The 24,660-nt window shown below is 43.5% G+C and overlaps 1 protein-coding gene across 3 annotated transcripts in view; it reads left to right on the forward strand.

Moving 5' to 3' along the window:
- LOC126190808 (annexin B9-like) overlaps positions 1-24,660 on the forward strand; it is a 140,599-nt gene that overhangs the window by 12,297 nt on the left and 103,642 nt on the right. The window contains exon 1 of one of the 3 annotated variants that reach the window (XM_049931371.1): positions 22,101-22,120. The exons of the other annotated variants lie outside the window; for them this stretch is intronic. Coding sequence (XP_049787328.1) covers positions 22,116-22,120 — 5 coding nt within the window. The 5' untranslated portion in view covers positions 22,101-22,115. Of the gene's footprint in view, positions 1-22,100; positions 22,121-24,660 lie in introns of those variants that run through there. 3 annotated transcript variants of the gene reach the window in all.

Raw genomic sequence — 24,660 nt, forward strand, 5'->3', positions numbered from 1 at the left:
TTAACAGTCAGACATTTCCTGATCCTCTGCCCTTATTTTAGCCACTTAAGTCTCAGGGTCGGGCTGCCGCCCGCTTTGCCCGACATTCTAGCAGATGACGTGCGAGCTGTGGCTCGTGTTTTGTGTTTTTTTAAAGCAGTTAGTATGGCGAAAGAGATTTGATTTCTACCTGGTGACTGCGGTTTCTTGTCGACGTCTTTTACTCTTCCGTAACGCCTTTATGTTTGATTTCTTTTTTCTTCCCTTTTGTATTGGACCTCGTAACGGTTTTTTCCCCTCGCGGTCCCAGCATTCTCTGGTTGTTTACTGGGCGCTTATGACCTTAGATGTTTTGCGCCCTAAAACCCCACAAAAAATTAACGTTGCAAGATCACAGGTAGATGTAGGCGAGAGATAAGCCATTGGCAATGAGAAATGCTAGTACTTTAATCACCAGTGTAACCTCCAGAATGTTGAATATAAGCATGCAAACGTGCATGCATTGTATTGTACAGGTGCCGGATTTCAGTTCGTGGGAAGGAGTTCCATGCCTGTTGCACTTGCTCGGTCAGTGTAGGCACGGTTAGTGCTGTCTATGGATGACGCTGGAGTTGTCTGATGATGCCCCGTGTGTGCTCGATTGGAGACAGATCCGGTGATCGAGCAGGCCGAGGTAACATGTCACCATTCTGTAGAGCAGGTTTGGTTACATCAGTATTTGGTTGAGCATTATCCAGTTGGAAAACGTCCCCTAGAATGCTGTTTTTGAATGATAGCACAAGAAGTGAGATCACCAGGTTGACTTACAAATGTGCAGTCAGCGTGCGTGGGATAGCCATTAGAGTGCTCCTGCTGTCATGCGAAATGGTACTCCTGATCATAACACCAGGTGTTGGTCCAGTGTGTCTAGCACACAACCAGGTTGGTTGCAGGCCCTTTACTGGTCCCCACCTAACCAACAAACGGCCGTCACCAGCAGAGAGACAGAACCAGCTTTCACCATAAAACACAACACACTCCCACCATGCCCTCCAATGAGTTCTCGCTCGACACCAACGAGCAATTAAACAGAGAACCGACTCGTGGAGATAACATATTGGACCTACTGATAACAAACAGACCCGAACTTTTCGACTCTGTAAGTGCAGAACAGGGAATCAGTGATCATAAGGCCGTTGCAGCATCCCTGAATATGGAAGTTAATAGGAATATAAAAAAAGGGAGGAAGGTTTATCTGTTTAGCAAGAGCAATAGAAGGCAGATTTCAGACTACCTAACAGATCAAAACGAAAATTTCTGTTCCGACACTGACAATGTTGAGTGTTTATGGAAAAAGTTCAAGGCAATCGTAAAATGCGTTTTACACAGGTACGTACCGAGTAAAACTGTGAGGGACGGGAAAAACCCACCGTGGTACAACAACAAAGTTAGGAAACTACTGCGAAAGCAAAGAGAGCTTCACTCCAAGTTTAAACGCAGCCAAAACCTCTCAGACAAACAGAAGCTAAACGATGTCAAAGTTAGCGTAAGGAGGGCTATGCGTGAAGCGTTCAGTGAATTCTAAAGTAAAATTCTATGTACCCACTTGACAGAAAATCCTAGGAAGTTCTAGTCTTACGTTAAATCAGTAAGTGGCTCGGAACATCATGTCACGACACTCCGGGATGATGATGGCATTGAAACAGAGGATGACAAGCGTAAAGCTGAAATACTAAACACCTTTTTCCAAAGCTGTTTCACAGAGGAAGACCGCACTGCAGTTCCTTCTCTAAATCCTCGCACAAACGAAAAAATGGCTGACATCGAAATAAGTGTCCAAGGAATAGAAAAGCAACTGGAATCACTCAACAGAGGAAAGTCCACTGGACCTGACGGGATACCAATTCGATTCTACACAGAGTACGCGAAAGAACTTGCCCCCCTTCTAACAGCCGTGTACCGCAAGTCTCTAGAGGAACGGAAGGTTCCAAATGATTGGATAAGAGCACAGGTAGTCCCAGTCTTCAAGAAGGGTCGTCGAGCAGATGCGCGAAACTATAGACCTATATCTCTGACGTCGATCTGTTGTAGAATTTTAGAACATGTTTTTTGCTCGAGTATCATGTCGTTTTTGGAAACTCAGAATCTACTATGTAGGAATCAACATGGATTCCGGAAACAGCGATCGTGTGAGACTCAACTCGCTTTATTTGTTCATGAGACCCAGAAAATATTAGATACAGGCTCCCAGGTAGATGCTATTTTTCTTGACTTCCGGAAGGCGTTCGATACAGTTCCGCACTGTCGCCTGATAAACAAAGTAAGAGCCTACGGAATATCAGACCAGCTGTGTGGCTGGATTGAAGAGTTTTTAGCAAACAGAACACAGCATGTTGTTATCAACGGAGAGACGTCTACAGACGTTAAAGTAACCTCTGGCGTACCACAGGGGAGTGTTATGGGACCATTGCTTTTCACAATATATATAAATGACCTAGTAGATAGTGTCGGAAGTTCCATGCGGCTTTTCGCGGATGATGCTGTAGTATACAGAGAAGTTGAAGCATTAGAAAATTGTAGCGAAATGCAGGAAGATCTGCAGCGGATAGGCACTTGGTGCAGGGAGTGGCAACTGACCCTTAACATAGACAAATGTAATGTATTGCGAATACATAGAAAGAAGGATCCTTTACTGTATGATTATATGATAGCGGAACAAACACTGGTAGCAGTTACTTCTGTAAAATATCTGGGAGTATGCGTGCGGAACGATTTGAAGTGGAATGATCATATAAAATTAATTGTTGGTAAGGCGGGTACCAGGTTGAGATTCATTGGGAGAGTCCTTAGAAAATGTAGTCCATCAACAAAGGAGGTGGCTTACAAAACACTCGTTCGACCTATACTTGAGTATTGCTCATCAGTGTGGGATCCGTACCAGATCGGGTTGACGGAGGAGATAGAAAAGATCCAAAGAAGAGCGGCGCGTTTCGTCACAGGGTTATTTGGTAAGCGTGATAGCGTTACGGAGATGTTTAGCAAACTCAAGTGGCAGACTCTGCAAGAGAGGCGCTCTGCATCGCGGTGTAGCTTGCTCGCCAGGTTTCGAGAGGGTGCGTTTCTGGATGAGGTATCGAATATATTGCTTCCCCCTACTTATACCTCTCGAGGAGATCACGAATGTAAAATTAGAGAGATTAGAGCGCGCACAGAGGCTTTCAGACAGTCGTTCTTCCCGCGAACCATACGCGACTGGAACAGGAAAGGGAGGTAATGACAGTGGCACGTAAAGTGCCCTCCGCCACACACCGTTGGGTGGCTTGCGGAGTATAAATGTAGATGTAGATGTAGTCGCAAGTGGCGTTGGTTTGGGGTCAGCGGAATGCACGCTATAGAGTTCTGATTCAGAATTGCGCTTGAAGTAACAGATTTGTAACAGTTTGTCACTGTGGTGCAAATTGTTACTGAAATTGCTGCTGCAGCTGCAATACGATGCGCCAGAGCCATATGCCGAACATGGTCCTCTTCTCGGTAGTGCTGTGTGGCCATCCAGAGCCCAGGCTTCTTTGCGAGCGTACATTCTCGTGTCCACAGCTGATAACAATCATGTAGAGTGGCTACATTCCTGCGCCAAGTCTTTCTGCAATATCGCAGAGGGAATGTCCAGATTCTTGTAGCTCTTGTGGCCTTGGTAGTGGCGACTTTGTCACCATTCTTGACTAACATCACTCACCACGCCCAATCTTAAAAGTAATTAACGCTCACAACCGTTACAGCGTGTATGTAAAGGAAGTCCGATTTGCATCCTCGTAGTGGCACTACTAGCGCCACTCATATGCGATTGGCGCGAAATTTGAGTAGCTAACATCTTCTAGATATAGGAACCCGCCTACAAACTTCATTGGTGCTGTGCTTTTTTGCCCACGCACGCACGCACGCACTATCTTACGGGCGCTCTTACAGTTAGTCGAAGTAGTTGGTTTGGCTGCGTAGGTCTTAGGTTTACAATAGGCGAGAAGTGTGTATTGGACTGCCAACATAGACATAAATACTCCTCAAGCCACTGCAGGGAGCGTGGCTGAGGGTGCCCAGTAACACTAATAATCTTTTCCTTTCCTGTTCCACTCGCAGATAGAGCGAGGGAAAAACGACTGACTATATACAGCAAAGGACTTGGAAGAGCAGTTGAACGGAATGGACAGTGTCTTGAAAGGAGGATATAAGATGAACATCAACAAAAGCAAAACGAGGATAGTGGAATGAAGTCGAATTAAGTCGGGTGATGCTGAGGAAATTAGATTAGGAAATGAGACACTTAAAGTAGTAAAGGAGTTTTGCTATTTGGGAAGCAAAATAACTGATGATGGTTGAAGTAGAGAGGATATAAAATGTAGACTGGCAATGGCAAGGAAAGCGTTTCTGAAGAAGAGAAATTTGTTAACATAGAGTATAGATTTAAGTGTCAGGAAGTCGTTTCTGAAAGTATTTGTATGGAGTGTAGCCATGTATGGAAGTGAAACGTGGACGATAAATAGTTTGGACAAGAAGAGAATAGAAGCTTTCGAAATGTGGTGCTACAGAAGAATGCTGAAGATTAGATGGGTAGATCACATAACTTATGAGGAAGTATTGAATAGAATTGGGGAGAAGAGGAGTTTGTGGCACAATTTGACTAGAAGAAGGGATCGGTTGGTAGGAAATGTTCTGAGGCATCAAGGGATCACAAATTTAGCATTGGAGGGCAGCGCGGAGGGTAAAAATCGTAGAGGGAGACCGAGGTGGATACACTAAGCAGATTCAGAAGGATGTAGGTTGCAGTAAGTACTGGGAGATGAAGCTTGCACAGGATAGAGTAGCATGGAGAGCTGCATTAAACCAGTCTCAGGACGAAAAACAACAACAACATATGCCTCCGTATAAGCCCTAATGTCGTATATATCTGTGGTCCTTAGACGAAATGTGTCTTGGTGTCAGTAGGATCGTTCCACAGTCAGCTTCAAATGAGGTTCTCTGAATTTTCTGAACAGTGTACCCCTAAAAGAACGTCGCCTTCCCACCGGGAATTCCTACCTGAGTTCCCGAAGCATCTCCGTAATATTTGTGTATTGTTCGAACCTACTGGTAACAAATCTAGCAGCTCGCCTCAGAACTGCTTTGGTGTCTTCTTTTAATCCGATCAGAAGTGAAAGCAAAACACTCGAGCAATACTAAAGAATACGTATGAATTCACGACTGCGTATTTGTTCTTTGTTCACGTCCAATATGAGCGGGTTTCGTCAGATATCAGACATTTCGTATGTAACTGGCGGATGTCAGTTTAGTTTCTTGGAAGTATTAAAAGCTTTCTAATACGTAGACGAAAAATTCATATTGCTTGGAAACTATTTAGGACTACTTAACACATAATTTTTAATAATGGACACAGAGTAAAGTGGACATTTTTACGGTCTTTTTATTTGTATAGTGACGTTGATTAATGTTCAGTACCTCAACACGAGCTTAGGGAACTATGCAACAAGCAAGTAGTGTGACTGCACACGTACACACTTCTCATTGCAGAGGCAGTCAGAAAAATCTAGAGTTCTGTGGAACACACACGTCTACAGTGGCAATCTTGTTGGATGCAGTTCAGAAGTGATTTTATTTTTACATAATTAGGATTCCAAATACGTGATGGTGTGAATTTCAAATTTGGTACTTCGCAAGGTTTGTCGTGGTGTAACCTTCAGAGATGAATTTGCGCTATTACGAAAAGTATCTTTCGCGTTATATATTAAGGTGTATAGCTTTCTACCATACGTACACAAACAGCTTCTCCGATATTGATCTATCCAGAGGCTGTATTTCGAAATTCCGGCAGTGCAAGGAAGTTTCACTGCCAGTATTATATAAGTGGAAGAGATGTCGTGTGTGCTCCTAATCGCCAGACTATCCACCAACATCGTGAATTAAGTACAAATATCTCGGCTGTGACTCGTGGAGTGGGCACATACTATAATAATCCAACCGGACTGTGTTCATATCCATCCAGCTTCAGATTTTCCGTAGTTTTCCTTGGTTAAGCCGAACGTCTCTTTGGTTTAAACAAGGTCGCGACAATTTTTTCCCCATTTGCTTACCCGACTAGTAATCCGTGACTTGTGATTTCTCTGCGTAAGAAATATTAAATGAAGGTACACACTTTTCGAATGATTGAGCACACAACCGTAAGAAAGATGCTGTAGTTCGTGAACAGAGTAGCCTCTGCCTACAGCAAGGAGAGTCTGTAGGGTCTGCACTCTAGCTGGCTTTGTTTTGTTTTTTTCCCCCGCAGGGCACGCGAACTGCAGCCTTGACTGTAGTTCCACATCTCTCCCAGCCGAGCGCTGGCGACGTTGTGGGCGTGGCCGTACTAGCCGAAGCCCTGGCTGAATCGCGCTTCGGCGGAGCAGGCCTGTGTATTCCATGCATGCAAAACAATCTCGGTAGCTACGGTGTTCGCACGAAAAAATGAAATTGGCACATTTCAGAACGCAGGCTCTCGTGTAGATCGATGATGTATTCCACGAGACATAATTGCTTCTTAATGGAGAATACATACAAGCAAAATGTGGAGTAACCTTTGACGCATTCTTGTATATCTTCGCATTAGTTAACATTGTGTGATTGACAGATTGCAGTGGCGTGGAACAGTGTTGCCGCCGTGCGGCCGGCCACGTTTGGCAAGGCTTTACATTTACTTGCAAAACAGCAACACTGCGAGCACGTGTCACTAAGTTCCCCAATCATATTGTAATCATTGATGGAGACTTCAGTCGTCCAACAACTGGGAAAATTAGTTTTCTTAGTAGTGGGCGTGATAAAGACATCCAACGAAACATTACTAAATGCCTTCTCAGAAAATTGTCTAGAACAGATAGTTAGAAACCCCACTCACTATGAAAATATATTGTATCTAATGGCAAAAAATAGACTTCGCCTGTTTGAGAACGTCCGCATCGAAAATGGTATCAGTGACCATGACGTGGTTGTGGCAACAATGATTACCAAAGTACAAAGGACAGCTAAAACAAGCAGAAAGCTATTATGTTCAATAAACTAGATAAAAATCAGTAGTGTCAAGTTTAAAAGAAGTTGACGATGCATTCGATGGGTATGTACCCAGAACAATTCATAATGGGAGGGAACCTCCACAGTAACTGTGAAGAAACTTCTAAAGAAACAGATTACTCCATAGTAGGTGTAAAATAAAGTGCAGACAGAGACAGAGATATGCTGGATGAAACGCTTTTGGCTGTCAAGAGAGTAATCCGTGGTGCCTTAAATGACTACCGTAGCAGAATATTGTCAAATGATATTTCACAGAGCTCAAAGAAATTCTGGTCCTATGTAAAGGCTGTGGCACGAAAGTTAGTGCCCAGTCCCTGGTGAATTAGACAGGGACTGAAACTGAAATGCTTAACTCCCTTTTCAAATGAAAACCCAGGAGAATTGCTTAAATTTAATGGGCGTACCATTGAAAAGATGACCAGGACCAGGATCAGTGTGAGTGGTGTTGAGAAACAGCTAAAATCCTTAAAACTGAACAAAGCTCCAGGCCCAGATGCAATCCCTGTCAGATTCCGTTGCGCGCGACTTAGCCCCTCTTTTAACTATAACCTGTCGTAGATCTCTCGAACAGAACAGAAAACTGTGCCCAGTTTTTTGAAAAAGGCATTGATCACACCCGTCTGCAAGAACTGTAGTAAAAGTGGTCCACAAAACTACCGTCAAAGATCCTTGTCATAGATTTGTTGTATAATCTAAGAACTTACAAGCTCAAGCGTACAGAGGCATCTTCAACAGAATGACCTCATCAGTGCGAAACTGCATAGAGTCCGAAAAACATCGATCATGTGAAACCCAACTGGCACTTATTTATTTATTTTATTTATTTATTTATTTATTGTTCCGTGGGACCAAATTAAGAAGTCTCCATCGTCATGGAACGAGTCAATACATGAAATTGTGACACGATATTAGAAACAGATAAAATGAAATATAAAAAAACATAAGTTTAAATGAAGAAATCAACAATGTAACACTGGAATTTGCTTAATTTTTTAGCTCTTCCAGGAGCTCCTAGACAGAATAGGAGTGAGCCATGAGGAAACTCTTCAGTTTAGACTTAAAAGAGTTTGGGCTACTGCTAAGATTTTTGAGTTCTTGTGGTAGCTTATTGAAAATGGATGCAGCGGAATACTGCACTCCTTTCTGCACAAGAGTCAAGGAAGTGCATTCTACATGCAGATTTGATTTCTGCCTAGTATTAACTGAGCGAAAGCTGCTAACTCTTGGGAATAGGCTAATATTGCTAACAACAAACGACATTAAAGAAAATATATACTGTGAGGGCAATGTCAGAATTCCCAGATTTTTGAATAGGGGTCGACAAGAGGTTCTCGAACTTACACCACATATAGCTCGAACAGCCCGTTTTTAGCCAAAAATACACTTTTTGAATCAGAATTACCCCAAAAAATAATACCATACGACATAAGCGTATGGAAACATGCGAAGTAGACTACTTTTCGTGTTGAAGTGTCACTTATTTCAGATACTGTTCTAATGGTAAATAAAGCAGCATTTAGTTTCTGAACAAGATCCTGGACATGGGCTTTCCACAACAGCTTACTATCTATCCGAACGCCTAGGAACTTGAACTGTTCTGTCTCGCTTATAATATGCCTATTCTGTCTGATCAAAATATCGGTTCTTGTTGAATTGTGAGTTAGAAACTGTAAAAACTGAGTCTTACTGTGATTTAGCATCAAATTACCATTTTTCAATGGTACGCCCATTAAATTTAAGCAATTCTCCTGGGGTTTCATTTGAAAAGGGAGTTAAGCATTTCAGCTTTTGATTTGCTACCCTCAATTTCAGTCCCTGTCTAATTCGCCAGGGACTGGGCACTAACTTTCGTGCCACAGCCTTTACATAGGACCAGAATTTCTTTGAGCTCTGAAATATCATTTGACAATATTCTGCTACGGTAGTCATTTAAGGCATCACGGATTACTCTCTTGACAGCCAAAAGCGTTTCATCCAGCATATCTCTCTCTCTCTCTCTCTCTGTATGCACTTACAGGACATACTCAAAGCCTTGGATCAAGGCAACCTGGTAGATGCAGTATTTCTTGATTTCCGAAAAGCATTTGAGTATGTACCGCATTTACGCTTATTGTCAGAAGTACGAACAAATGGGGGTAACAAGAGTGACTGGATTGAGGACTTCTTGGTAGGGAGGACACAGCATGAGTCATCGTCAGATCACCCAGGGACGTGTGTTGTTACCATTGCTGTTTGTGTGTATATATTAATGACCTTGCGGACAACACTAAAAGTAACCTCACTTTTTACAGGTAACACGGTTATCTATGACGAAATACTATCTGAAAGAAGCTGCACAAATATTGTCAGATTTTAAGATTTCAAAGTCGTGCTAAGCTTGGCAATTTTATCTAAATGTTCAGGAATATAAAACTGTACACTTCAAAAAATGGAAAAACGTCGTATCCTATAACTATATCAAAGAGTCGTTGTTCGACTTGGCCAACTCGTACAAATACCTGGGTGTAATACTTCGTAGGTATATGAAATGGAATGCTCTCATTAGTTCAGTCGTGGGTAAAGCAGGTGGTTGACTTAGTTTTATTGGTAGAATACTGGGAAAGTGCAATCAGTCTACGAAGGAGATTGCATACAGATCACTCGCGTGATGGGATCTGGAATATTGCGTAAGTATATGGGACCCGTACCAAGTAGGACTAACAGGGGATATCGAACACATTCAGAGGAGGGCAGCACGAGTGGTCACAGGTTTGTTTAATCCATAGGAGAGTCACAGAGATACTGGAGGAACGTAATCTCTTGAAGATAGACGTAAACTATCCTGAGGAAGTTTATTAACAAAGTTAAAGAACCGGTTTTAAATGACTAGGAATATACATCCCCCTACGTCTCTCTCACATAGGGATCATGAGGATAAGATTAGAATAATTACTGCTCGCACAGAGGCATTCAATCAATCATTCTTCCCAAAGCTCCATACATGAATGGAACAGAAAGAAACCCTAATAACTGGTACAGGAGGACGTAGTACTATCTGCCATGCACTTCGGTGATTTGCAGAGTATAATGTAGAACGCGATATGGACGAAAGTGGACTAGTGGAAGTGAGTGAAGAAAAAACAGGCGGCAGTATAAATCACTTCCTTCTTTTTTTAGACATTATCTGCTCTTAATCTCATATGGACAGATATATCTAACAAGTGAAAAATCACTGGGACTAGAAATGTACATCCTTAAGGGTGAATATAATAATTTTCCGGAAAATAAATTTTTCCCCATTCCCTGCAGCTACCGTCCACTAGATAAGTATGGCAACATGAAATATGTATGATTGCCCCAATTTTCGCTTGCCGTTTGGGAGACTCGAAATCCCAGTCAAGTCCGTAACAGGGCATATACACACATCTAGAGGACCTTTGTAGAAGTTGATATACCGGCGAACACATAGGATAATTCTCGGTGATCATCGAATACTGTTAAAAAGCAAAGCAGTACAGTTCAGACAGACTTGAATTGTTCAGAGATTATCTGAAAAGTTCGTCCATAGTGCCCCATTAACAAACACAATATCACAAATATCACAATGTGTCTAGGATTAGTTTGAGACAGAAAATGTCACGGACTCAGTCTATTGCGTTGCAATTGTCCTTGAAAAGACCTTGAGGCACTAGCGAAGGAAGTGAGAGTGAAGTTCTCGGAGGAAGGACCACAGAGTATCATTTGGAGACAACGTCCTCGTCTTGTCTGTTACATAAATTGCTAATCGACGACGAGCTTTTAAACGAAATCGCAGAAACATGCTTAAATATGTTATCTGAGAAAATTGCAAAATGACCACCAAATCGTTAAATGAAATGGGAAAAAGTCTAGTCGCTCGATGACTCAGTGCTAAAATGCTACAGTTCGACCCCAGTTGGCTTTTAAATTCCTTCGCTTCTTCCACATCCAACCACCTCCCCCCCCCCCCCCCCCCAACTCCTTCTTTCAGGCTCACGATGCATTCATGAGTTCGTGCGGGGCGCCAACGAACTATTGCAACCCATCATTCTTCGTTCGCGTGCTGCATTTCCTTCCCCATGCCTCTCCCTCCCCATCCTCGCTGCTTCCCAACTTCCCCCTTCTTCCCCCCTCTGTTACTTACATCAACAAGGCTATTTACCTGGTTTCCTGTATTCCTTGTGGTTTTGTTTCCATTCCCTCCATTTTGGCGTTTGGTTCCCTTTCACTCCTAAATTTTCCTGTCTGCAAAGTGAGCCATTTGGGGGAAGAACTCCCTTCCTAGGTTCTATGGCGTGGCTTCCTCTACCCACCTTCCTTCTTTTCCTGCTCAGCTGTAGCTCCTCTCCCCCATTCCACTCTGTCCCGCTAGGTCACCAGCACGTGTAGCCAGTATGAGAGGTGGGGTTGTTATATACCCATCTGGCTGAGCCCTCTGACAACATAGGGATCACATTTTTGATGTGAGCTGTTGCCTCCCCTGTATGTCTAAGTTGCTTCTCATTCTGGAGCATTGAAACTCTAAGCAGTGGCCGCTGAGCCAGAGAGCCCTTGGTGTGGCTGGGTGGCGCCCGTGTGGAGAGCCTCGGGGTCGGAGTGGGTAGTATCAGGGTGGATACTTTGCACATGAAGCGTATCAAGGTCCAAAAATCTGGTCATTCTCCTACAGCCCTCTCTTAGTGGTAACAGATCATTGAATGCTGATTCTTATGATCCTGTGACCCTTCCCTGGCTATTCTGTGAGAGGAGGGCCAGGGTTGCCAACTTTGAGTGAAACTTTCCCCACGACCTGGTCTGTATTAGGACGGACAAGGACACATTCCCTGCCACAAAGCCAATATGATTTGTGGGAAATATCAAAGACGAGTTTGGCGAAGTGGAGTCTGTCTGTAAGATGCAGTCGAGTTCCCTGTTGATCACAGCTTCTTCTGCAGCTTTGTGCTTGTGATCGTCTTAGTGACGTCCCAGTGTCTATGATCCAGGGAGTAATTTTTCATTGGGATCTCACTCTTCAAAGTGGTGAGGAAAACTGCATAATGTGGAACTATGGGGCACTCATTTTGTTAAAGATGTGCGAAAAGTTCATAAGGATAACCACGCTAATACTGGCACCTTTATTCTGGCTTTCGAGAGAGATGTTCTCCCAGAAAAGGTAAAGATTGTTTTATCTGTGTGATATGAAGCCGTATGTCCTGCCACCCATGTGGTGCTTGTGTTTTGGGCACGTCTTCCCGATGTATGGCAGATCCTCTGTGGTGACTGTGGACACCCACTCCATGAGGGAATCCCGTGTTCCATTTCGGTGTGAAAATTGTCTCGACCGTCACTCTTCATGCTTACCAGTTTACGTGGCTTATATAGAAAAAAGGAGATAAGAGTGTAAGTCCCTGGATCGTCTGTCTCACACTGCAGCTCATCAAAAATCAGATTCCACCCTGTTTTGGTGACTTCTACATTTGCCTCTCGTATGTCCTGACCCCCTCTCCTCTCCACCTTCCCTGCAGTTGTCACGCCCTCTCCTCCAGATGCCACTTCCCCTCCCTAGCCAGAGAAGTGCACCCTTCAACGCCCACCAGTTACGGGCTCCTTCCCAGGAACCCTCTCTAAAGTCTCCCAGGCCAGAGGCTGGCTACCACAACTGGGCAACAGGACACAATGTGAGCCCCAAGGTCTGGATCTTGCAGAAGCCTATTCGTGCTCTGTGCCCACCTAGTCTGCTCTCCCTCTGTGCCCTGCCCTCCTAAATGGCGTGATTGGCTCCAGCCCATTCTCCTCCCATTTGAATACCTGCTATGTGATTATAATGTATACTACTGTCACCTCCCAGAGTTGCAATCCCTAATTGCTTTTTCTTTGGCTGCTTATGTTGCTCTCCATGAATCTCATTTCACAGATGATCACTCACCAACACTTCGTGGGTTCCATGCATTGTCTGAAATGGGTTGGTCCTTTTAGGGCTTCCAGTGGTGTCTTTATATTGATCTGTATGGGTGTTGTTAGTACATGGATCCCACTTCATGCCACATTAGAAGTGGTTGCTATTCAGGTCCACTTGGACTCTGCCATTACGGTTTGCAATCTCTCTCTCCCTCCTGACAGGCCATCTACATCTGCTGCCCTACTGCCCTCCTTCAGCAACTCCCCGCCCCCCCCACTCTTTTCCTCCTTCTTAGGGCTTTTAAAGCCCATCACCCTTTGTGGGGCAGTGCCTCTTCATCTTGTCGGCCCTGTTTTGTGTATTTTACTGGCACTCGTGTCAATATGTTTTTGTGTGGGCACTAAAGACCTTGCTGTCATGTGCCCATATAAACATGTCCATGTCATCTTGTTGGGGGTCCCCATTGACCCATTTCTTCTGGACCATGAGGTCTGCCTTCTTAATGATGGTTCCCCTACACATTAACGTTATTATGGACCTTTCTCTGCCATAAATGTTTCACTCTCTTCCCCTCCCCTTATTTTTTTCTTACACTGGCAGACACACGAGGACCTCTGTGATAGTGACCACTTCCCATGGATTCTCTCATTTCCTTCCCGCCTCCAGATGAGCAGGTTTCCCCGCTGGGCCTCCCGTTATGCTGCACCTTCTTTGTCAGGGTGTATTGAAGAAGTCGTCCATGATCTGTCTGATAAGATACTCCACACTGCCGACATTGCTGATCCCTGCTTGACGGGCTCCATTCAGTCAGCCACTTCCCAGGTGGAGTATGGCCATTGCCATCGCTGTCTGTGATCGTCGTTACACCTTGAAACATCACAAGTGACACCAGTCCTCCACCAGTCTTATTACCTTTAAACTTTTTCGTGCCAAAACTCATTACGTAAAGAGAGCAAATGGGTGTGTTGGAAATGCTTTTCTCCACGCTAGGTTCTTCTGTCCCATCATCAGGGTGTGGGCTAAACTCCACACCCTCAAAGATTGTCAGTGGCATCCTTACATTCAGGGCCATGCCTTTCCAGGTGGCCTGTACAGATCCATCAAGTGTCGTCGAACACCTCGCAACCTATTTTGCGATGGCATCAGCTTCCTACCAAGGTTCCTTTGTCCTCTGGAAACAGTAAGCTGAAGCTTCCTGCATAAGTATTAGCTCTTGTCAGGTGGAATCCTACAATGAACACGTTACTGAATAGGAACTACTTTCAGCCCTCTCACGACGACAATATCTCCTCCAGGTGTTCAGCCATATTTAGCTCAAAGGAATTTCCCCCCCCCCCCCCCCTCAGTGGAGACAGTAGTGATTCCTGTCATTAAGCCTAGCAAGGATCCGTCGCCCCTTGATAGTTACTGGCCCATCAGCCTCTCAAATGTTCCCTATGATTTACTAGAATGGATAGTGGCTTGTTGACACATTTGGGCCCTTGAATCTTGGGACGTTTCATCTCCTTACCATTGTGGCTTTCGGGATGGATGAACTCCAATAACCTACTTCAGTTGGAAACTACAGTTCGACAGACCTTTTATCAGTGCCACCATCATGTTACTGTTTCCTTCAATCTTTTTAAGGTGTAAGACACCGCTTGACACCATCACATCTTCCTTACCATCCATGAGTGCGGCCTTCAGGGCTCCCTCCCGATTTTTGTTTGCCAGTTCCGGCACTACCAGTCGTTCAGAGTCCGTATTAGTACTGTTCTCAGCTCTGTGGACTGATGAGAATGGTGTTCCACAGGACTCTGTATTAAGTGTCCTTTTTCTAATTGCTATTAATGACTTGGGACCTCTGCCGTACCATTGGACGTTGCCACTATGTATGCGGATGATTTCTGTATTTTAACTAGGTCCTACGTGGGGGCCTCTGAGGAACAGCAGCTCCAGGCTGCCATCTGGTGTGCTTCTTGGACATTCTATTTTCAATTATCTCCCATTAAGTTGAGAGTGGTATATATCTGTCACTGTATTGCACTCCATCCTGATCCAGAGCTCTACCTTGACACCCAACGCTGGACTGTGGTCCCCAGTTCCGTCTTTTAACGAGCTTGCTTGGTTGCTCTGTGTAACTCATCTGAAGGTTGGCTGATTTTGTACACTCAGTGTTTTTTGCTTCCTTTCCCATGTCTCTTGGGGCAAGGATTGTTTGAACCTTCTCAGCCTCTACCAGGCGTTAGTTCTGTCTCGCCTGGACTATGGTTGTCAAGTTTATGGATCACTTGCCACTTCCACACTGCTGCTCTTGGATCCAGTTAACCATCATGGTACCCAATTAGCCATCAATGCCTCTCACACTAGCCCTGTCGATAGTCTTTTTTTGGTTCGGTGATCCCAGCTCCTTGTATCCTATGCCACCACTGCTCACCCCTCCTATTCTACTCTTTTTTTGTGACTTCGAGCCATAGCCTGCCCACTGCCCACCCTCAGGTGAACTTACTGGTTGGGTTCCACCCCGCTTCTCTCTGTGACTTCCACCTCCCCTCCTTGTCCTCTTCCCCACATTCTCCCCCAACCACCCCCTGTTGGTTAGTTCCTCGACCTTATTTTCGGATGGATCTCTTCCAAAATCCAAAAGCCTCCATCGCTCCAGAGGTGTTCTATTGTTCCGAAAGCTCTTACTGGAATTTCAGGGTACCATTGTAGACAGATGACTCTAAATCCGCCAATCGTGTAGTGTGACTTCATGCCTTCTGTTGATGTGGAACACCATCTCTTGCCTGTATATGAGTTATTTATTTTATCAGGCCAACTGCTTCATTAAACTGTCCTCAATCACAAGAGTTTGTTATGTATGGACTGAAGTGGCCTTCAGGCTATCGCTCATTTTTTTTCTGCCACCCCTTGATCTCTGCCACCCACGACCTTCTTGCTGATCTCGATGGTGCTGCTTGTTCTGATTTCCTTTAGGTTCCTGGCCACATAGGTATCTCGGCTAATAAACTTGATCATTTTGCTAGGGGAGGGGGGAGGTGGCCATCCACTCCTTCTCCATGACTCCTCTGTGGGCAGACTTGTGGCTTTACATAAAATCCATTTTTGTTCAATCGTGGGCCGACTCTAGGGAGGCTACCTCCCTGTCTAATATATTTCGCATCATCAAGGAGTCTCCCACCATGTGGTGTTCTTCCGTCTGCCTCTCCTGGTGCGTCTCTACCATTCTCCCACTGTCCTTGTACCGCCTGTACTAGGTTGACCCATGGATTTTACTCTGCAGTGAGCCCTCCCTTTGTAGCTGCGGGGCTCACCTTAAGGCGATCCATATTGTGCTGGACTGGCCCACCTTTTTACCCTTCACACTACATATGCTCTACCACCTTCATTGTCTTGGGTGTTAGTGGATGACCCTCGCATGGTTACATCTGTCCTTGGTTTTCTTTGCAAAAGTGTTTTGTACTCTCATGTATAAGTCCTTGAATTTTCCTCTGGCATTGGAGTTCCTCAGCATAGGCGTTGGTTATGGAGGCTTTGACCTTGCCTCCATACTAGACAGATTCTCCCCGCCTTTTCCATACGTTTTATCTGCTCTGTCCATTTTCTTGTCTTCTCTCCCTGGCGTTGTCCCTGTTGTCTTGTGAGTATTGTATTGTATTGTATGGTATGTGGTGGGTATCGAGGAGGGTTGGTGGCGATGCTGATGCCTCTCTGCATGTAGCGTTTCTGGGACACCCCTGCTTTCCATGTTTCTAACGATCCCTCTACAGTTATTTCCTTTTCCTACTGCCCTGACGTCCATGTTCCGTCTTTGTTTGCACGCTATCCATTACTCTGGACTGGAATGTGCTGTTTGTGTTGTTCCTCCCTTGATTTCTGCCTTCTTAGATCATATGACCGATGACCTCGCTGTTTGGTCTCTCCCCCACCCCCAGTCAATCGACCAACCTATTCGCATATAACATTCATTAATGTGAAAAATTGAGTTGCACTGTTGTTAGGAAAATTACATTAGCCTGTAGGTCCCTTGCCATTGGTTGGGTAAATCAGTTAAACAGTCAGATGAAGGCAACGTTATACCATCTCTAGGAGCACCATGCCTAGTAAAGCTCAAACCAACCTTCGGATTGATGTTTTCTTTTTTGTAACACATTTAAGTAATACAATTAATCTTTGCAATTGCTTGTACACTGGTGTGAAACATACTGATATAAACTATTTAGCAAACTGGAAATACGATGCCTATCTTTCTAGGTTTGAGTATTACGGGCTAGGCTAGCCAGACACGTCTCGAGTCACCTTCACAAATCGTCCAATACCTCTCTTATACTTCCCAGACTCTCGGAAGTAGGAGTCCACAGTACTGATTATGTGAAAATGTGTAAATTTGAGATATTAATGACACTGGAGCTATGAGGGCGGATCATAGTGTCCGGATAGCTCAGTCGATAACACCACTCCCTGCCATAGAAAAGGGTCCAGGTTCTAAATCCATTTCGACGCACCACTGTAATGATAGTAAATTATTGACTAAGTATCTCGGGGAAAATTTAATGTAAAAATAGCTGGACAAAGCAGTACTTCGGGAACCTGGACAGACAGGAAAATGCCGAGTAGATATCACTTGAGGTCCACAGCTTTTAAGTCTATCTTACAAAATACAAAGATATCACTGTGAAATCGTTCTGAAGCCATTAGTTCTGTATGCGGGCTCGCTCTTCCTAAACGTCGGTAAAGGATGATGATAATCTTCGATAAAATGGAGAATATCAAAGTAACGATTCGGAAGAGACCCAGACATACGGTTGAATAAAACACATTTAACTTCATATAAACCACAGCGAGCACCTTGCAACGCTAGTAATCACTCTGTTGTTAGACACTACTTCTTTAGCAGAATGTTAGTAAGCAGTAGCTGGCCAGATAGATGAAAAAAATTAAGTTTTTTTTCTAGAACAGCGCAGGAAGCCCATTCAGTGAGGGAATTTTGAATGCCTAATAAAATAGGGTTAATGTGGCTGTAGCCGGCCCCAACAAAGCGAAGACTACCTGCAGGTATAAAATTAGCATTAGAGTATTTTGTTTCTTCGCGTCGGTGGAGATATCACTTAGATTTACACGTAAACACAAATATTATTTACTTTGACCGGTATAACTCGTAAAACCCGAGCATTCTGATATTCGTTGCTGTGGTAGTAACAAGTCAAAGGTTTAAATTGAGTCTCTGAATCACCGTCCAACTCTTCCTATTTCGTGCTGACGATGGAACCGAGCGGTGCTTTAGACCTACTACGTGTTGCCAGCATGTCAGTGAATACCTGACAATGCTCGCGTATGCAGAAGCGATAGTGATTAAAACACTGTAAATACGCAACTGATCACTGTTCTTCTGTACATTAATTAAAACGGTTGACGAATTACTGGAAAGCCATGTATGCGGTTTGCTAAGTTATCTCTTCCATATCGCTCGTTTAACTTGAATTTTGTAATTCCTACATCTCACATTATTGCTGAGCCTTATTGTTGAGACATCCGTACATGAACTTGCCTAGACTGGGCCACTAAAGTTAGTGTTACATTGACGAAGCAACGAAAGTTTGTGAGCTCACTGGTTGAGCCTACCACTTGATATTATCGCACTGTAACCTGTTGTATTCTCAGGTAAGTTTTACATTATCAGGCGAAATAAATACTGACATCAGCTGTAATTGGACATTGATATGAATTCAATGGCAACCAATGAAAATTTGTCCGTCGTCCATCTGTCATAGCAACACTGTCATGTGTAAGCTCGAGTCTGCCCTTGAGGCCTGTTAACCCTTTTAACTCGGGCGGTGTGTACGGTCTTTACGAACGTGTCAATCCTCGATACACTCGAAGCCCCCTCGGAGTTAGTTGGTATTATGTAATACAAACTCCGGAATGAATGGTTCACTCCGCAGCAGAGTAGCCTATTTGCTAAGCGAAATTGCTTCTTAAGCGTTTATACTGCATGCAGTTTACCATTTTCTTTTAACAAAATGTTCTGTTCCAAGTTTCAGCTGTTTTACGAACTTGTTTACAGTATAGCGCAGATAACTCGGTTCGAAAGTCCTGGAGGCTGTTCTAACAAATACATTTGCATTCAAATAATAGTTAGTTACAGCAATAACACAGCACAGTGGTACGAAAAAGAAGCTGGAAGCAAATCCGATGTAATGAACTTCGACTAATATTTATGATAAATACCATACCACACATAATTAGTGTTCATGCTGCGGGTTGTAAAGTTTAGTGTGATTTCCAGTGATGTTTGATGCTATTCCTGCCCCCATTAAAAAGATTCATAACAAAAATTCTTTGTTTGCTCAATCTTTTCTTATTGCACTCGGCTTTCTGTGTTGGGTTTGTATTACTAGACACTTTAGAAATGTCTTTAGGGATAAGGTACAGTAGAACTGTCAACAACGCAAAGTTTGAACACAATGTTTTACTATGTCCTGTTAAAGGTGGTATGCTGTTGACTTCCTCCGACGTTTGAACTATTTACGGAGCCTTTTTTATTGTGGGACCTATAGTACAACGTGAATTCCGAACCATGCGGATCTCAGCATTTCTCTCGTTAACAAACATTCACAGAATGGAAAAGTGAAGGGTAAAAATCCTAGGCTTGATCGGGGGATCAAAACAGACCTTTTTATCTCTAGCAAGGTACTTAACCGCTTTTTTTACCCAACTTGATTTTTACTCACGCGAATAAGTCTGATAATTAAGACTTTAAAAGAAATAAAATGCATTTCATCAAAATTAAAACTACCTGTAAAACAACTACTGGTGCCTTGTAATCTATTTTGTAATTCGGCACAGCCCTTCCACATGATCGTTGAACTTTTTATAGAATAGTTATTCTTAGAAAATGTGGGCACACTGAGCTACCAACTCACATAGATGAAGGTACCTTACACCACTACTGTGTACCCACGTTATTTCCCTATCTTTTTGTTTTGCGAAATAAATCACAGGCATCCGTCATCTCTTTCGTCGTTTCCTCATTTCTCTCAGCTCATAGCTTCCATCTGCCAATATACAGGATGGCGCACGAAATGTTACCAATGGTTTCTTTCACAATTTACGACGCACATTAGATATCCTGCTGGGATCTCTACAGTAGTACCAGCAGAGCTTGGAAAAACAAATGAGTTACGAAATGACGTGAAATTCACGATACTGCCGCTAGGAGACTAGTAAGCAGCAATGGCTGACAATGGAAGACTGACGACACAGCAACGCTCGGCAATTGTTACTTTTTCATGAAACGAAAAGCCTTGTTGTGACTCAGACGCGTTTTCAACATCAGTTCAACACACGATGGGTCTCTTGCAAGAAGACTATCCATAGGTTGTACGATAAATTTGTACAAGAAGGAACAGTATTGGACGCGAAGTGACCTCGGCCTAAGCCTGTTTGTTTGCCGGAGAATATTGAACCGGTACGAGTTGCTGTACAGAGAAGTCCCGGGAAATCGTGTAGAAAGGCAGCAGTGCAACTGGGAATATCCAGACGCTCCGTTCAACGCTTTCTTTAAAGTGACCTCCATATGTACCCATACAAGATGACCTGTGCACAGAAGCTCACTCATGAACACAAGCAGAAAGAGACTACTGATTGCTCAGTGGGCGGAGGATAGGGAAGAAACTCAACGTTTGGTTTTCAGACGAGGCGCATTTTCATTTAGACAGTGTGGTTAACAAACAAAATGTAAGCTTTTGGGCCACTGAAAACCCACAAGTGCTCCATGAACGACTACATTATGCTCAGAGGATAACGGTGTGGGCAGCAATTTCCAGTCACAGACTTATTGGACCCTCTTTCTTTGAAGAAACTGTGAACAGCGAGCGTTATTTGAGCATGCTTCGCAATAGTTTCATTCCACAGCTTGTTGCTACTGCTACGCAGTGGTTCATGCAAGATGGAGCAAGGCCACGTACTGCAAACACTGTGTTGGAGATTTTACACGAGCATTTCGACATGCGGATCATTTCACTCGGGTTTCCAGGTCGCTTCTATGATGAACAAAATTGGCCCCCAATAGTCTAGACCTCAATCCATGTGATTACTAAAACGCTAAGTGTGGAGGGATATGAACATATTTTTTAGCTTTGTGTATAGTGTACAGTAGACGAACACTTTGGGGACGGTGATTGTAGTAGCATGACATGACAATGCAGCGTGTCATCAAGCAGCATCTGTGAGGCAAAGGTTTGTAGACAAAATCCCTGAAATGGACTGCCTGCCCCAATTCTCAACTTATTCCCAATAATGGAACGCCTCTGTGTGGATTGGAAGGTCAATTTCATCCAGACTCCAGTGTCCAACATCACTATATTTTTTGGTTTCGGCTCTTGAGGAAGAATCAGCTGCCATTCCACTACAGACAGACATGTTTCCAGCTGAGTTAAAGCTTTCCTAAAGAGGACTGGTGGACACTTCCAATATTGTATGGTAATAGGTGTCCGAATACTTTCGGTAGATACTGTATTTGGGGTGTGTGGAGGACTTGTAAACACACAGGAAATTTTCAGTGTTAGAACTTTGTCCTCGATTTGTCCCAACGTAATAAAAACAATACTGAACATATTGACATAGAACAAACAATTTCTGTAAATTGTCAGCCCAGAGGGACATAGCTCTCGTACATTTATTGACGGTGATTTCATGATTTTCAGCCTCCCAAATCAGGATTGCTTTAAAGTATCGTTAAATTGGTGCTGTATTTGTAAGACAAAACATAGTTCATTCAGTTCAGTTCAGTACAGATACTAACTGTCTGTAATATCTCGAGTAAATGCAGATGTTACATACTGGTATAATGGAAGAAATGTTCTGATACATATCTAACTAATACTGACAAGACACTTGCAGGGTAAGCTGCTGTAGTGAGTATTTGACATAGTTTACTGCAACACGAGAAAGTTAGAAATTTCGTGTAAGTTGGGGATAACGGCTGTTGGGGTTCAGCTTTCGTGCAGCCGTTGCTTTTTTTTGTTAGTAGCGGGAATCTTATCACAGACTACCGTACAGTTAGTGCCCTGTGGTTCTGAGATAAAACAGCGGTCGCGTGTTTCGAGGAAGTCACGGAGCTTGACAAAAACAAAAGAGTGTGTGTGGCAAGTGCACGTAGCAAATGAGAGTTTGAGTAGTCAGTGTTACCTCCAACAGAGTTGGAATATCCATGGCGTGAGTATTCAGAAGCGCAGAACAGAATTTTTTGTTATCAGTGTACAGGAGCTACTAAAATGAGAGCGGAACACCTAACGGAAAAGTGAAATCGACAGCTTAAAAATGACTCAAACGTAAACATTAGGCCATACTACGGGTCAGTCTGTCTCCATAACCAATCGACTGATTTCAGCTGTACACAATTTGTGCCTTTCTCATTTTAGCGGCTCATCCAACATGTGGCGTCCGAATTCGCTTGACTTTGTGGTACGTAACTGTTAATCCCTTCACGTATTTAAATTTGCCTCCGTAATGGCAACAATTATTCATGTCGTTACTAATCAATAAATATGTAAAAACAGGACAGATACGTGGGATGTCAAAGTTACACATTTTTTCAAGATGTAAACAGGGTATTGCCGGAAGTAACATGTTCTTTACAGTTTGATCACAGTGACAGGTTTGATTGCGACGTGCGCAGTACTCTATGCTCATTCAGCCGGGACATCAGCACAACATGCAGTATGTTTTGATTGTGTGTTATTTTATTTGCGACATGCTGATGTTCCCTGCCACGTTTAATTTGGCACACCATCAATGCAACCCTCAGTACTGTAACAAGCATTTACGATTAATAACATTAAAAAATCTGATGACAGCATAGATTTGTCGAAACCGGTCATAGTAATAGTTAAATTGTTAGCGATCTTGGCTAACTTATTTCTTCAAGAATTATAACTTTCATATCGCCCCAAAACTGACAGTGTCAAACATATATTCACGAAAATGTTTTCCGAACGTCATTCGACTTAAGCCAGATTCCTGTAGCGCGCCATCTTCTCAGCCACGGACGGCACACCCCACAGATCCCCATGGGTCCTCGAGAACGGTGTCCATCAAGGCTTCGTGGTGAATGCTGGACCCTTCCTCTTTGCCATTAATGTGCTAGTGGCCTTCGTCAGACCAGCTGTCACCCCAGCTCTGTATATTGACGATTTTTACGTTGGTATAGCTCCCAATCTGTAGCTTTGACTGAAAGCAAGCTCCAAGGAGCCATCAGTAGGGCCTCCGCTTGGACACTTATCTGTGGCTTCCAATTATCTCCTGCAAAACGAGTCATGAACCTCTCTGGTTGTACCACAGCCCATCCTGACAAAGACTCTACTTGGCTATCGAACCCATAGATATTGTTGCACAATCCCGATTTTTAGACTTGTTTATTGGTAAAAAGCTCACGTAGCTCCTTGATGGTAACTGCATGCAATAGGTAAACGCTCTTTGCTTCCTTGCCCACACCTCTTGGGGTGCAGATTGCGCAACTGTACTCCACATTTACAGGGCTCTGGTCTTCTCCCAATTCGGCTGTTTTTGCCACTTCATGGCTCAATGGTACCTTTATCATTGAAATTATTGGACACTGTGCTGCATCATCATCATAGAGTAAGACTGCCCATTAGCACATTCTGGACTAGTACCATTGATTGTCTCCTAGCAAAAGCAGGAATCTTTCCACATTAGTTCCAATGATTCCAACTCTAGTTCACATATGCAATCATCATCAGACAATTCCTTAACCATCCAACTTATAAACATTATTTTTCATACAAGGGACAGACTCCCTCACACTTGCACCATTAGGTGTGAGTACCAGTTGGATTGGCCTCTGCCGACTGTTCTTAGAATGTGCTCCATGTCTCTGCCTGCACCCACTTGTGCCCTTGGTTAGTACCCAGACCACAAATTAAAACACACAAATTACAAGTATTTAAAGTTTTCTGCCTCTGTCACCTTTACCTGTGTATGTTCCTCTGCCAGGAGTATCAAGATGCAACTGTCATTTACATTGGCAACTCTTAAACTGTGGATAGGATGTGATATGCATTTACATCTCCCATTGGTCAGGAATGACGTTTGTTGCCAGAAAAGTGTACTGTTGCAATGTTGGAGCTGATAGCCATTAACACAGCCCTATGTTTTATTGAACAGACCCATTGATCATGCCTTAATTTCTTGTGACTCGATGAGCATTCTCTAGGATACTGATAGATGTTACTCTTGTCACCCCATGATACCCACTATTCGTGATCTTTTTTCTGAACTTAATCATACTACCTGCTTGGTTGTCTTTCTGTGGATCTAAAGTCACGTGTGTATCCCGGGGAATTAACTGACCTACAGTTTGGCTAGAGAAGCAACTAGTCATCATTTGCTTTGATACCAGATGGGGATTTGTGAATGCCGATAAGACCTCTCCTCATGCGTAGATAGAATAACATCTGGTGAGCTATTGATCCTTCTAATAAACTCCACACTATCAAGGAAACAGCTACTGCAAGCTAATCTTATTTTTGCTCCTTCCAGAAGGCATTTCTGTTGTTGGTAACTTAGGTCATTAATAGTTGTTCATGATGCCATTGCACATTTGAGAGAGAGAGAGAGAGAGAGAGAGAGAGAGAGAGAGAGAGATTTTACATGAAAATGCCATACAACATTATTGATTTGTTGCCTTGCAGTCCCATCTATACTATTTTTTCTTCTACCAACTTGGTGAGTCTAAT

Source organism: Schistocerca cancellata, chromosome 1 (genome assembly GCF_023864275.1).
Source record: "Schistocerca cancellata isolate TAMUIC-IGC-003103 chromosome 1, iqSchCanc2.1, whole genome shotgun sequence".
Classification (NCBI taxonomy): Eukaryota; Metazoa; Arthropoda; class Insecta; order Orthoptera; family Acrididae; genus Schistocerca; species Schistocerca cancellata.